Source organism: Fundulus heteroclitus, chromosome 15, assembly GCF_011125445.2.
Source record: "Fundulus heteroclitus isolate FHET01 chromosome 15, MU-UCD_Fhet_4.1, whole genome shotgun sequence".
NCBI lineage: Eukaryota > Metazoa > Chordata > Actinopteri > Cyprinodontiformes > Fundulidae > Fundulus > Fundulus heteroclitus.
Window position 1 is genome coordinate 5,221,953 of NC_046375.1, and position 16,098 is coordinate 5,238,050.

Here is a 16,098-nt window from a genome sequence, read left to right on the forward strand (position 1 = left end):
TAAATCTAAAAAAAACCCAATAATTAAAAAATTTAGCTGTTTCACATTAAGCTCCCGCCGTATTGAGAAAAGATCAGGGGTCTGTAACCTGCAGTTCCAGAGCCACAATTGGCTCTTTGGCTTACTTAATATATTAAACGATGAAATGTAGACCTGTTTAGGCTTTTATTCCCAATCTTTTGTTCTGTGCCCCTGGGGAAAAAACACTGGCCCCACCCTGGCCCCCCTGCTAAACTTGGTGTAGAACCACCACTGTACAGGCCATTTAGTTGATATAATGAGAAAAAGAACTGGACAGATCCAAATACCTCTTTTCAGATGAAAATAGATTTCACATTTAATTTCGTGGTTTCTGGTAATTTCTGGTGACATGTCATCCACTGATGTGTTGTTTTAAATCTAAAGACAGCGCCACCATCTATCCAGGAGTTTCTAGAGCATTTTCTGTTTCTTTCTGCTCCAAAGCTTTATGGAAACCTTCAGCTTGTCTGCACGAATAATGCAGACAAGCAAATGTTAAAGCCAACCCAAAAGAGTCCCACGCTGATCGCCTCCATTCCTTCACCGATGCAGTAGTTCATTCAAAAGGAGCATCAGACATTAGTGAGTGAATATCATGTATTATACATAAATTTCCTGTTCAGCAGGAAAACATCACTATAATTTATTATTATTATTATTTTTCTAAAAGCCTAAATTTGAGGGTTCATTCATTGTCGTCAAACTCAACCGAAACAAATGCTCAAATGATGTCTGAGTAATGAATCTGTACAATGCAAGTTTGACATTTAGGAAGAAATTAATGAAACAAGTAAACTTTTTGATACTATCTGATTTATTGAGATACACGTGTATTTTGAAAGGGCATGTTAAAAGATTACAAGAGAACATCAAATGGAAGTAGAGCAAGAAATTGAGTTGCAGTCATCATCACAATATTAGGGCGTGCGTTACTGCAACCACAGAAGGCTGCTTTGATCCACTATGTGATGGGATATTAAATTTCAGTGTAATGCATTCACGCCCTACATATTGATAATATGGCTGGCCAACTGGAAGCACTCCGACTGTCTTTACTGCTCAGATCTGATGTATAGCTTTGGTGAATGAGGTGCCAAAACTCACAGAAGCACAAGGAAAAAAGATTCAGGGAAATGTGGATTAATTGCAATTAAACAAAAAAAAAACATTACTATTTTCGGCAAATGCAACATATGTGCATCATATGTTTAAATATGTTCCTGATATTGTGAAAAAGCTCTAATTGGAAGCGGATGTTGACCTTTTTTTTTTTTTTTTTTGCAGTATATCTCATCTTATCCCGCAGTATGTCAGACTCTGATTCTTTGTGTTTTTCAAGTTTATTTATTTCTTAAATGTTTTTGCCTTTCGATTTTAGGACCAAGCTACTGGGTTTCCTGTCATCATCAGCTTTCAATTTGTTCAATAAAACATGTTCATAACCAGAGTGCGAAATATGGGGGGGTCCGGGGGGGCTCGCCCCCCCCCCCCCCCTCCCGATTAACCCATGAGACCCCCTGAAAGCCTCAAAAGCAAAATTTAAAAGGGGGTCCTAAATTGTGTCAAAAAAATTTAAAATCAAATATTTTTTGTCACTAATGGTCACTAAAATGTTTTTAAGCTCAACATGTCCAGTATTCAATTAAATTTTTTTTTTTTCCACAAATATGTTCTGTTTTTTGCCAAGTGGAGCCAGCCAATCCTATTAGCGGATGCAAATTAGCCATGTGCGCGCGCAAAACAGAAGAAAGACGTAACGTTGACAACAATTAATACTAAAAATTTTTAAATTTTAGTATTAGGGACTGATCTTATCTGTTGTGCCTGTGCACTTTATCTGTTTCACTGTTGGTGAATGAGAAACATCCTCTCGAATCCTTGTATGTCTGGTGAATGTGAAGAATTGACATTAAAGCTGACTTTGACTTTGACATTGTAATGTTATAGACCTACTGCATATTGAGAAAATTTAGATCGGTATTGCACAACAATCGGGAGATGAGGACCCCCCCCCCCCCCCCCCCCCAAACATTGACAGGTATTTCGCACACTGGTCATAACCCTATCCAGCTGCTTCCACTGGCTGGGGTGCATTTGCATTTTCTCCGCCAAACGAAACCCCACAGCTCTGCATGCCACCAGCAGCCATTAAGATGTATCGTTTACAACCTGGCTCTCGTCTCACTTTCTACCTCTTCCAAGTCTATGAAATATTTTGGTCTTAACTACAAAATCTATACAATTATTTATCTTGTATAAGATAAATAAGTTTGTCACAGTTCCAGTTGTTTTTAAGATGTAGGCAGTTTTGGTTGAGTTGCTACACTGCAAAAACAGAACAAAAATAAGTAATTTTTTCTTGAAATTAGTGTATTTGTACTTTATTTGAGCAGGTAAATAAGATAATTTGCCAATGGAATAAGATTTTTGCACTTAAAATAGGAACAACTTATCTCCATCAACTTATTTCAAGTGCATTATTTCTAATTATCTTATTTTAGGGGTAAAAACACTCTTTCCATAGGCAGATAATCTTATTTACCTGCTCAAATCAGGGACAAATGCGCTAATTTCAAGGAAATGTTACTTATTTTTAGTTCTGTTTTAGCAGTGTAGCACCTTCCTCACTCAAATGGCCAGGAGAAATTGCTTCCTGTGTACTCATAATTAAATAATAATCACAGAAATATTTTTTTATAATTTTTTTTTTGTTATTGCGGCATCCATACCAATTAAATTTCTCCTCTGCATTTAACCCATCCCTTTAAGGGAGCGGCGGGCTGCCGCTGTGTGGAGCGCGGGGAGCATTCTGGGGGTAATGGTCTTGCTCAGGGTTCCAGAGTAGCAGTCTGTGGGATTTGAACCAGGGAACTTTTGGCCTTTTGACCACCAGGGCACCCCTCCACGTTTCTCTACTTCCAGGGAAACACATGGTTTTATTTAATCTCACTTACTGAATAAATGCGTTTGCCTTTAAAAGTTGTCTTTTTTTTCTACATTTCTTTTCACTATCAGATTATGCCGATGCAAGAAAAGGGTGACTTTATTTTAAGGCGTTTTACCAGTAAGCCAGTGAGTGAAGAGAAGGGTGTAGGCGTGTTGGTTCATATTTTTGGTTCATACAAAGCTTGGCTGTTCAGGGCAGATCAATGACAATCAAGTAAACAGAAATAAAAGGTTTTGGCCCTTTATCCTCGGCGCCCACACGACGACGGCGCGGCACGACAGCTGTTGTCAGTCCTCTGCTGGTTATGACAGTCATGGGTGATAAAATCCATCCTCCACTGAATAAATGTCATCCGCCCGTTACTGGGGCTATTGCCATCACCTACAGCTCACTGACACGCTTTTACTGCCAGATCCATCTTCTAATATCTAACACAGTCCGTTAATCCGGTCGGTTTAGGGGTGCGTACACATTAATCTTTACATGGCTCTCACACTGTCAATTTAAATTAACCACTGTGTCTCACACACTGTGCACGTTTCACTCCATCGTTACAGTAACCAGGGAGCTAAATTTGTGTTTTTTTATAGCTGCTTTTTGAGATGTTATATTATGAAGTTGTGTTATTATTTTTTTTAATTCTTCCAATTTAAAGGGGACATATGTGTTTCAGTTATTCCCTTTCACATTGAATTTTGAATTTTTCGTTGATTTACCCCCATGTTCCCCCCCTTTTCCCCACCTGTTCTGAGGTACGCCTGAGAGCAACTCGTTTTGGTGCCGTCTCTTTAAATCTAAAGGAGGCACTTCACAATGTGACAACATGACTGTATTTCTTAGCATGAAATTTGTTTCTTGCCAGGTTTTTATGTATACATAGTACACTTCAGCAGCAAGACGGTTCAAAGTGTGTTCTTTACATGATTACAGCATAAGAAAAGAAAACACATAACAAAGGGCATAGCAGTGGCCATAATAAAGGAAAGGAAAGCAAAGTTGGACTACAGTCTGAAATGAATGACATTTCAAGCAACTGCAGCGAATCCTACATTTATTTAGTGTGCTCAGTGTTCAGTCATTCAGTTTTGGTCCATATAAAGTGGAACTGCTATGCTTAACACTGCAAAACGGATCTAAAAATAAGTAAAATGTTCTTAAAGTTAGTGTTTTAATCCGTGATTTGAGCAGGTAAATAAGATTATCTGCCAACGGAATGAGTATTTTGACCCCTAAAATAAGATAATTAGACATCCTGCACTTAAAATAAGCAGATGGAGATGAATTGTTCGTATTTTAAGTGCAAAAATCTTATTTCATTGGCAAATCATCTTATTTACCTGCTCAAATCAAGGACAAATACACTGATTTTAAAGAATATTTTACTTATTTCTAGTTCCATTTTTGCAGTGTAGTCTGTATTCCGCATTAATTTACCCCCACATTCTACCTTTTTGCCCCTGATCTGAGGTTTGTCTGAGAGCAACTTGATTTGGTGCCGTCTCTTTAAATCTAAAAGAGGCAAAAAAATAATTAGATACACTACGTTAAAAAATGTGTAACTTTATATCAAAACAAACTTTTCCTGCACGGTGGAACAGTTGCTAGTGCTGATGCCTTACAACAAGCGGAGCAAATACATATTTAACTACTGTAGCCTTTGCTGGTATTTATGCAGAATTCAGCCATATTAGTTCCAGTTGTCAGTTTGTGCAATATTGCAGTAGTTGCTGGTTGAATGCAATATTGCAATATTTAGTTGGCTTTATGTTCCTAGACCCTTCACACTCATTTAGCTTCCACTGATGCCTGACATGCTAACGCTCACAGCGTGTAGTCGAGAGGATGTGATAAAAGAACAAGAGTTAGTAGTGGACATGTTAATAATGGCAACCAAAATATTTGTGGGAAAATTCAAAAATAAAGTTTTTTTCATGATATCACACAGCCCTAAAAGTTTGCCTGACAACGATTAGAATGAGGCTTGATTTGAATCCAAAAGCTGTGGAGAATTTTATTGTTTGTGTTCTTGATCTGCAAATTAGACATTAATTCAAACATGGAGTGCACTTTAGCTTTGTTTCCTTGAGTTTAATCTTTAAAAGTGACAAAGGTATTCAGATCCAGGAGATTTTCACAAAAACAGAGGTTGTAGCATACAGTGTGATTTGGTTTCTTAAAATGTTCAGTCAGACTGTTTCTTTAAGATTCTCGCCTGATTTGCATAACTCTGTTTAGTTTTGTTTGTGTAGTTAACCTTGTTTCTTTATCAAAATTGATTTCAATTTCCTGGTAAAACCAAAAGCCTTATTACTTTTTTCAGTTTATTAAATTAAAGCGTTCTGTCTGTGCCTTCAAACTAATAAAACTAATGCATAATGCAGGAAGCTTTTTCTTCAGTAGCGTCCCCCCGTCGCCCCCGGGAAGTGGAGATGCTGATTGCTGGGCTGACCTTTCACTTGGCCTGAGTTCTCTCTGGCTTAAACTAAACGCCGTGTCTCGTCTTCAATAAGGACTTATGGTGTCAGTTCAGTGCTCTCCAACCTCTGTGGGGCCCTCGCTCGACTCCAGCTTCTTGTAAGCGAACTAGATTCTGCATCTGTCAGCTGTTTTCTTCAGTTTCTCAAGTTATGCAGAATCTGGCAAAAAAAAAAGCACCTATTTAAAAAAAACACACACACACACACACAGAAGCTGCAGATCTCTCATGTGAATCGATCGGAGTCAGTTAATTTTTCTCCCAGCGTGATGCCAGCTGTGACACAGAGGTGCTGCTGACTCTCAGGTTAATGGGGTTGAGTTGCTAATTGATTTCTCTGGGATTCGAGTGGTCTAGAACCCCGAAGGTTTGTTTTTTTTAATCAACTTTAAAGTCAACAGTCAGAGAAGATCGATGGTGAAAATTAATCAAATTGCTTTAGAAAATGTTTATATTTTTATTTGATTACATATTCAATAAAGACATGCTTTCCCATCAGCTCCCACAAAGTGGTTGCTAGTCTTCCTGGAGTCCTTGAGAAACATAAAATTACAATGTATAAATCACAGTAAAATATAATAGAATACACAAAACACATTAGAAACATGTAAAGTATATTGGAAAAAAAACACAAGAGTGATGGCACAACAGAGTCCATTTTACCATAATCCTGTTGAGTGACCTTAGATTTTTCTTTTAAAAGATAGTTTATTCTTTGTGTATCTGATGTGTAATAGAAGCATTTTTCATTTAATTTCCATTTACTCCACTGTAAAAAAAAACAAAAGGCAAAAAAAAAAAAAGTCCTTCTCATAGAATTTGTATTAGGCCTGGTGACAACTAGGAACTAGAAGTCACTTAGCGATGCCCATTGTTGTGACAAAATCTACTAAACAACAGTTTTTATGTATAAAACCAGGTTCTTGGTCGATCAGAACTTTGTGCATGAAACATTAAAAGGCTTGCCTGTAATTTTGCTTCCTCTTTTAGCCAAGGCAGCCTTAATCAGCCTTCATGCTCTACTGTAGATGTTTTGTCTTTTACTTGATAATTACGTTACACTGTCAGAGTAACTACCTCTCCTGTAGTACAGGAATTTATACCTGTACTACATATATGCCTTATATCACACATCCTGCTTTTATAACACAGATTTTTACAACCCAACAACAGCTATTTGCCCTCAATGTACTAAACTCTGAGTTATTCTGAAAATGCCGAGCACTGAACTGCAGACAGAGCGTTTAGTTTTCAGGCACCTGTCCTGAGGAACCAGCTTGCCTGGTAGTATCCAAAATGACCTATTTTCAAAATTAAACTCAATCTTACATTTTTGTGGGGCATTTTTAACAAATATTAAGGGTTCAAACGTTGTTTCTTATTTATTTTTTTAGTTAATTGTCTCATAATGGTAAAACGGATTTACAAGTTGTCACCAATGAATCGCTTCAACCTGTTCATTGCATGTATTTCTTGATCATTTTGGTCTCTTAAAGAAATCTGAAATATCCGAACCATTAAAGGGTGCTGTGCTGATGGCGTTGACTATGGCACAAATAATTTACAGTTAAGCTAATTAATTTCTTGATGTTTTGTATAAATGAGTGACAAACTGAAACATCTCACTGTTTGATTTTAAGCTTTAGAAGCAATAAAACGTTCCGCTCCTCTGAGACCGAACACTGACATCCTGTTTTTTTCTTTTGATTTGACCACTTTCAGCCTTTTATTTTTCTCCACTGTTCTGTTTTTATTTTTATTTTTTTTATTTTTTTATGAATACAGAAAACTGAATTTAGTGGTCCACTGGATCATTGCCTTGAACGATTATATTGTGACGGTGGGACTCTCATCATGTCGGTGATTTTTACAAAGTAGCAGCAGATAATTGCCGATCCTACTGTCTGTATAACAAGTCTTCCTTCAGTTACTTCAGAGAGAGAGAGAGAGAGAGAGAGAGAGAGAGAGAGAGAGAGAGAAAACGAAAACAGAGCTCTCCTGTGAATGTAATATTGTGTTTTTCTCTCCTGCAGGCGTGGACTTCAAAATGAAGACACTAGTAATAGATGGTATCAAGGTCCGAATACAGATATGGTAGGTGTAAAGTCAGATGGCTTTCTGGGGGAGATAAATGCACTGATCTGTTGGACAGGATATGATTTAGCTTTTAACGTGTTCACAAGGTTTTGTTGTTATACATTTGACTGGGTCGGATCTAAAAGAATAACTTTTGTTCTCTAGGATTTGAAATTTAGACGACTGATTCTGATTTAGGAACAAGAGACAATGTTTCTGAAACGGCCATAAAAAAACAAACATAAATGAATAACTAAATATCTGAGTACATTATTTTGGACATTTTGCTATGCACAATATAACTTAGGAATATCTTATCGAAGCTCTCAGCAATAACTGTGACTCTATAAACTGTCCGTTTGGACCCTGGAAAATGAAATCATAAACAATTTCAAAACCTTTCCTTCAATTGAAATGACACATAATATACAATCTAAGTCAAGAATAAACAACTCTATTAGGGAGAAAAATGTTTAAAAAATATAATGTGCAAGAACTCGGTTGCATAATAGTGCACATAATTAAAGTAATACTTGGGTTGAAGCTTCTTCTCTTAGTTTATCATCAAGTCTTTTTTTTTTTACTCCATGACATCAATTATATTGAATCTAATTAACCTGAATGAAAGATTGACTGTGTCAGTAGGATTTTTCTTATATTTATTAATTTCTATCCTCTTAGTAAAGCCATAGCTGTCAGGGAGATGAAAACAATCCCGTTATTCAAAGGTATCAGCCAGGAAAAGTGCAAAAAAACTCCAAACAATTAAATGTACCTTGTAAGCATTTGACCAAACAAGGTTGGTTTGCTTTTCTTCATTCTCCCTAGAATTTGGGCAATATGTTGTAGGACAAGGAAACCAAAGCAGATTTATTTTAGGCTACAGGAAAAGAAAACAAGTTCACCAGACAAATAAAATCCCCATACTCATGATGAAACACGGTGGGGGCAGCATCATGCTCTGGGGTTGCTTTTCTTTAGAACAAATAATGAGGAGTTTCCAAAGTTTAGTCAGTTTCAACCCAGAACATTGAGCCAGGCGTCTGCAACTTTTACAAATCAGAGAGCCAGTTTTGCCCTCAGTCCAGTGAAATAAGAGACACTCTTTATTTCTACTTTTTGGTTTTAAAATTAATAAAAATATATATATATAATTGAAAAAAGAGGATGGATACAATTTCCTCCATGTTGATTTTTATGGAAAAATATGTGAAAAATATCACATAGTGTCCAACCTAATGACAAGAAACATTGACCTAAAAACATTACTGCTACTTTTGGTGCAATTTTGGAATCATTTCTTCATAAATCTATATTTAGATAACATAACATTTTTTTTTTTTTACCAAAGTTATTAGGAGCCAATGTGAAAGATCCAAAGAGTCACTTGTGGCTCCGGAGCTGCAGATCGCAGACAACCGGTGCAGTGGAAACAAAACCAAAGAGGATTTAACAAGGAAAAGGGATTTTTAGGGTGTGCACACTTATACACCCAAGTTATTGCATCCTTTAACTGTTTTATTATGTTCATTTGAGGTAAATGGCTCAAAATATGTCACGTAAATGCATGGTGTTCACTTTTGTATCTGCTAACCCTAATCTGTTTTTTTTCTTCAGCATATTGTTTAGAGATGTATCTGAGAAACTCTGGTTCAGTGTTGTCCTCAGATCACACTAGTTCATAAATTACAGAGTCAGACTGGGGTCTGAACGAGTGAGGGGCATCAGCTGCTTCCTGTGGTTCCTATCTAACAATACCAGCGGTGAAAATGGAGCTAATCTGTTTAGGAAACACACGTTATCACCTTAAAAGGGTGAATGGTCTGTGCGTTTGTTTCCGTGCAGGGATACAGCGGGCCAGGAACGATACCAGACCATTACCAAGCAGTACTACAGACGAGCACAGGTAAATGTTTTTATTGCACTCTGCGGTGCCTGATACACCGCCTACAACTTTTAACAGTATTTCAAAAAGATAAAATGCAAACATTCAGTTTCTGCTCAGAAACCAGCCTCATCTGCAATGTGCCACGCTTCTTCCTGGTAGCGTCCGCGCAGACAGCGGCAGCACTGCTCTCTGTTGCTTTATCTCTTCAGCCTCAGGCTCATATGAGGTTAGAAGGGACAAAACGAAATTGTCCTTTTACCAGAAACGTAATGAAATTTAAGTGAAATCGTCCTGTTCCTGTTTAGCGATGAAGCTTATTCGATGAACAGAAGGCTTACAACTTCTGCAAAAGCTTCCAACATCCTTGGCGGTATTCTGCCACTTAGTTATTGCACATTAGTTATTACAGTTATGGTTCCAGTTATAGTGCAGTCATATATATATATATATATATATATATATATATATATATATATATATATATATATATATATATATATATATATATATATATATATATATATATATATAATGTAAATGTAATGTAAATAAGACATCAAATGCCCATTCCTAGTTCTTTTTGTATTTTTTATTCTTATTTCCTCTTTTTCTTTGATCCACTGTATATATGAAGATTCACTGTATATAACTGATGCACCTTTCCTACTTTGCACCTTCTCTTATGAGCTGATGTGGCAAGTGAATTTCTCCAATGTGACATCAATAAAGCTTATCTTATCTTACACTGATCATCACATCACTTTAGCTTAGTATGACACATCAGGCAATCTCATCTGACATCGTTTTTACATTTTATTGGTGCGCTGAAACCACTTTTGTCCAATAGGAACAAAATAAGCAGAGATGGATAAAGTTTTGCCATTCGAAGTGCTTCGACTCCTTCTTTTCTCTTCACAGGGAATCTTCTTAGTGTACGACATCACGAGCGAGCGATCTTTCCAGCACATCATGAAGTGGGCCAGCGACGTGGACGAGGTGAGTCACGCTCTGCGCTTTTAAGCGCTCCAATAAATTACGCACATTAAAGAACCAGAACGCACGCTTCCCACATTTTAGACAGAAAGAAAGACGTTAACAGATCTACCGAGTGTTCAGAGTAGAGCCCGTCCTGGCCGAGAATATGGTGAGATGGAAACCGCGTCATGGGAGATATCATCTTTAATTTCCAGTGTCTGGCAAAAAAAAAAAAAAAAAGTTTGTTATTGTGTGTCTATGAACAAAGAAAATGACATTTTTCCAGGTTTTCCTGTCTTTCGCAAGCTCTCTCCCGTGGCCCTACTTTCCCCTGCCATTTCCCTCATTCTTCTAAATTCTTTTCTCATTTCCCTCATTTTTTTTCTGTTAATTGAGTCATTGTGGGCCTAATTTCCTCTGTGGATCTGTCTGAATATAGTCTCGATTGATCTTGGCATGCTTCCCCACCTTTAATCAGCATTTTCTGCATGCTGTTGTACCCCCTGCCAGCTTCTCCTGACATTTAAAATGCCCCCTTTCTGCATCTAGACTGCTGTTTTAAAATTTCCTTTAATGTCCCTGTGACAAACGTGTGCAGTACGCTCCGGAGAAGGTCCAGAAGATTCTTGTGGGCAACAAGTCAGACGATGTGGAGAAGAGGCAGGTGGCCACAGAGCAAGGTGTCAAGGTGAGTCAGCCGCCTGTAATTGCCTTGCAGAGGATTCCTGCACTAGTGTGCGTGGTATTTTCCAATATGACTTTTAAATTTGGTTGAAATTGGAGCCGCTGTGCCCAAAGCTAGAGTTTTATCAGGAAATTCAGAGGAGATGCATGCAGTTCTTTCTTGTATTTCAATTATGCAGAGCTGAATTTAGGGGAAAATGGACGGACTGACGAAATTCTTGGGTGCAATTTGAAAAGACCCCACAAGAGGGGGCTACTGTCACATGTTTTGAAATAACCCTCACATTAAAGGTGTGGAGCTCACGTTTTTTCTTTTCTTTTTTTCCGTCTGTCCTCTTGTTCATTAAAAAATACACACATTTTCTGTCTGCGTTTAACCTGGACGTGTCATATGAACTGAATGTCTTCTTGGCATGGGGGGTATTTGTACGGTGCCCAGGTGAAGCAAAGTAAATCAAACAGATTGCAAAACAAAATAATAAATTCTGCTGGATCTCCTATTACCTTGAATTTTCCACTAATGGTACAATGTGAGAGGTGTTTTAGTTGAAAACACTTTAAAATCCTGCCACAAGTCAGCTCCTATTTGTGCATAGATTTTAAAATCAAAAACTAGGATAATGATATTTAACCCTCGGAGTTCCCTTCATTTTGTGCTTCACCTTAGAGTCCTGGACACATCTAATTTTCAGTTCAATTCAATTTTATTTATATAGCGCCAATTCATGATACATGTCATCTCAAGACACTTTCCAAAATCAAATTCAATCAGATTATACAGATTGGGTCAGATTATACAGATTGGTCAAAAAGTTTCCTCTCTAAGGAAACCCAGCAGGTTGCATCAAGTCTCTCCAAGCAGCATTCACTCCTCCTGAAAGAGCTTAGAGCCACAGGGACAGTCGTCTGCATTGTTGATGGCTTTGCAGCAATCCCTCATACTGAGCAAGCATGAAGCGACAGTGGAAAGGAAAACACCCCTTTAATGGGAAGGAAAAACCTCCAGCAGAACCAGAACCATGCTCAGTGTGAACGGTCATCTGCCTCGACCCACTGGGGGTTAGAGAAGACAGAGCAGAGACACAACAAGAGAGACAAAAGGATGCTTTAAAAATTGCAAAGGAAAGAGTGACTGATAATATTGTTGATAATGGTATGTTTTAAAAAAGCAGGGGTGTGGGGTTAAAAGACTCCCTGACCTTTGTTAGTTAATCTTGCAGATTCTTAAAAAGCAACGTTTTGGTCTCAGATGAACGCTGCTCATCAAAAGCTTGCAAGTTTAACAACGTGCTGGAGGTTCCCCCAAATTTATCCCTTTTGGTAGGTTTTGGCCTAGCACCTGTGCCTCGCCTTATGATGCTTTCAAGGATTAAAGTCTTTCATTGAGTTTTTTCTTTAAAAAAGAAAAAAAACATACTCTTTTAAAGATTTTCTTGAAAATATTATGAATGCTCTTAGTAATCTCGCCATCACACAGGCACATATTCAATAACTGTATGCATCACTTAGACAGCAGTTTTAGCTATAAAAGTCTTTCTTGTTTTACAAAATAGAAGTGGATTTTTTTTGTTTTGTTTTTTTTCCCTGCTGTTCCCTGTTTTTCCCGAAGATCCTGATCATTTTTCCTTGATCTTAGCTCCCGGAGCTGGACAAAATGACGACACAGACAAATAACTTGCATTTTTATCTTTCGGTCATGGAATCTCCAGTTGCTTAGAAAACATCCCAAAAGCCTTTGTTGACTGGTACAGATCCTCTACACTGCAGTTCCTGGGCCAATCAAACAGTGGCCAAACAGTAGCCAATCAAACAGTGGCCAATCAAACAGTAGCGAGTCAAACAGCGGCCAATCAAACGGTAGCGAGTCAAACAGTGGCCAAACACTGGCCAATCAGCAGCTTTATATAGTACCTTCACTCAATAGCTTTAAGCTGTGAAAAATACATTTGGAAATGCATGTTTCTTCTTGCTGAATTTGTTATTTTGTAAATTCTATTTACTTTTGACTTATATTTTTGTTTTGTGCATAACTCTAGATTTTTATCTGTTTTATTGCATTTTCTCAAATTCTGATCAAACAGTTGCTAAGTACTTGAGCAGCCTTTTTTGCCAAATGCTTTTCCCCCCCCCTTTTTACTACTCTTTGAGTAATCTTTTGTACTTTTTACTTCGACTTGAGTAACATTACTTTCAAGTGAGGCTAATCTTACTTTAATACAACTGTTGGCTACTCTATCCACCTTTGAAGAAAACACAGAATAAATTCAAACATGTGCCCCCAGTTCTTGATTTTTTTTTTTTAAGCTAATTGAAATTGTTTGTTTGCCATTTAGGAGCCCAAATTGCTAACCTAAATTAAAATGATGTATTTCTCTCTTCCAGTTGGCCAAGGCCTATGGGATGGACTTCTTTGAGACAAGTGCCTTCACCAACCACAACATAACGGAGGTGAGATGATCTGAAAGATACTCAGAGCTCCATGATCAAGATCAAGTTGCCCCAATATTTTTTTTTCTTTCTCTCTTTCTGTCGTATTTGTGCGTTGATTCAAAGACTTTTACACGGCTGGCCGAGCAGGTGCTGGCGGCCAACAAAAAGGACCTGGATCTGCTCCGGATATCCCTCAACGATGAGCTGAACCTCACCGCTCTGGAGGAAGAGGAGGGCCTGTGCGACGGTGGAAGCGACGAGCAGCACAGAGCCTGCTGGTGTTAAGGAACATCTCGTGCTCCTATTTCAACATCTGTCTCCAGAAACTCTTGGGAAAAAAAAAAAAAATCAGCTTGGCTTTGGTTTCCGTCTGACACAAGAGACCACCTTTAAATCAGATCTGGAGGATCACCAACGGGATACATTTTTCAAGGATGGACAGAGAAACATTTTTGCCTTAATGCACTAAATGTACGACGAAGAATCCTCTGAAAAAAGTTGACACTCTTTGACCAAATGCAATCCCCATCCACCAATTTGGCACAAACGCTTCCAGGACAGGCGCACAGTACATTTGTCTAGGTAAAATGTACTCAAATTGAAGAAAATTTACTCAGAAACAAATAATTTGGTTCCTCTCACTGAAAAAAAAAATCTAATTTACTTAGACAAATTTACTGTGCTTAAACCAGATTTGACCAGTTTTCTGTTTTCATAAGATATTTATTAATATATGATGGGGTGTAACTGAGTGAAATGATTTCCCCACATTAGTTTTCACATTAATTTCAAAACGCTGTCTCTGATATCGATCATGAGGCTGGCTGCTGCCCAAAAAATGGAACCAAGTGGAGCTTGGCACTGGTTAGACTGCTGTGCGAGAAATGACCACAAGGGGGAGCTAGATGACTTGGAGAAAGGAGCAACGACGCATGTTCCATCCAGGGATTTTTCTGCTCAGTCCCTCCTTTGCATTTGTTTTAAATCACACTTGCAAAAGCTACCTTTAATGGACATAAAAAAAAGAATATATGCAGCCATTTTTTAATTTTCCTTGCTTTGCTTTCTTGTGACGAATCTGTTGACACGTGGTTGACCGGATCTACCTTCTCCAGGTGTTTGACGAGAGAAAACTTCTGTTTCCCTGTAGCAAAAACAGAATGTATTTTTCTATGTTTTCTGTCCGTTTCAGCATGAAATGTGCAGCCTCCTTGCGTTGTACTTGTGTTGAGCAGATGTTTTAAAACAAAACTGATGTCATGCGTGAACTTTATCACAATACTGTTAGATATTAGAACAAAAAGTCCCTAGAAAAGAAAAAAAAAAATATTTAATTTTTGTTGAGAAAATTGCCTGGTTTTTGTGTCTTGGTACAGATTTTAGGAGCAATTTTCTGTTTTGCCCCCTTCTGAAGGAACAAGTGAACGTTTAGTATGCAGGTCACTTTCCTTTCCTTTTTTACTGCAACTTCAGTGAAGTTAATCGCCAGTTCAGCATCACACAAGCAGAGCATTTGACCAGAGTTGCCTCTTGGAAGGTCCCGCAGAGTATTTATTGTGTAAAAGAGAGCTCGACTGACCACATTTTTGCAACCTAGAATTACTAAATGCTACTCGAAAACAAGTGTTAATGTGTGCCATGTGTGATATGATAGTATGTGGTACTGAGTCATGTAAGCTGTAGATACAAAATGTACTAATGTGTTGTTTTTCAGGAACATCCTTATTGGGTTTTTTTTTGTTTTGTTTTGTTTCTTCTTAACTACATAAATGGCAATTGTGGAACTATATTAAATGCAACTTGTTATTCTTAGAGAAAATATGCCAAACGTGTATGAGTAAATATTTGAAGATTTGCGACTTTGTGTTTTGTGGCGCCTTATTTTGTAACGTTCAGGCTGAATCGGTTCTGCATGTGAAACAGTCACTGCATGAAAACAGCGTTCAGTGAGGTCTAATGGTCACAGCTCGGTGGAGAAAACACCACAACCATGGTGCAAAGAGAGAAGCTGTAAATGCATGAAAAAGAAAAAAAGAAATCCCAATTGATAGACGCTTTTCCTTTTGCAGATGTTTGGACAGCTGTAGTGCAAGGTGAGCGCTTCGGTGTCTGACTCTAACCTGCATAATCTGAGAGATTTGGGTATTAATGTGACGTATTTTTTATTTATACCTGCTGAGGGCTTGAAGAACTCAGAACAGAAGCCGCCTTGATAGTGAGACCAAGTACACCTTATATATATATTTTTTTAGAACTTACAGGTTAAATCACCGTACTTTAATAAAGCCCCAGGTTTCTTTTTGAAGCATGCAGGTCGATTGGGGAACAGAGAGGTTACATCCCGGTAGCTTGTAGATTATCTTGAATTTACATGTTACTTTCCAGATTACTGTCCTGAATTTACACGTTACGTTTTTAAACCTACAGGACCAGCAGTTAATTGCGGAAACCTATATTCATGTTGCTTTCTTGAATTTACAGATTATTTTTGCTAAACTTTATGAAACTTTGATGTTCCTTTCCATAGACTTACAGGTTACTTTCTGAAAGGTACAGGGTGCTTTCCTGAATTAACAGCTTAACACACTGTAAAAACTGACA

General features: G+C 37.8%; 1 protein-coding gene across 1 annotated transcript in view; it reads left to right on the plus strand.

The window, feature by feature from the left end:
- The window catches only part of rab15 (RAB15, member RAS oncogene family), a 28,883-nt gene extending 13,530 nt beyond the window's left edge, over positions 1-15,353 (plus strand). Inside the window, exons 2-7 of the mRNA XM_021323888.2 lie at positions 7,478-7,538; positions 9,366-9,426; positions 10,327-10,404; positions 10,982-11,071; positions 13,450-13,515; positions 13,621-15,353. Of these exons, the coding sequence (XP_021179563.1) occupies positions 7,478-7,538; positions 9,366-9,426; positions 10,327-10,404; positions 10,982-11,071; positions 13,450-13,515; positions 13,621-13,782 (518 nt within the window). The 3' untranslated portion in view covers positions 13,783-15,353. The remainder of the gene's footprint in view (positions 1-7,477; positions 7,539-9,365; positions 9,427-10,326; positions 10,405-10,981; positions 11,072-13,449; positions 13,516-13,620) is intronic.
- The last annotated feature ends 745 nt before the right edge of the window (positions 15,354-16,098 follow it).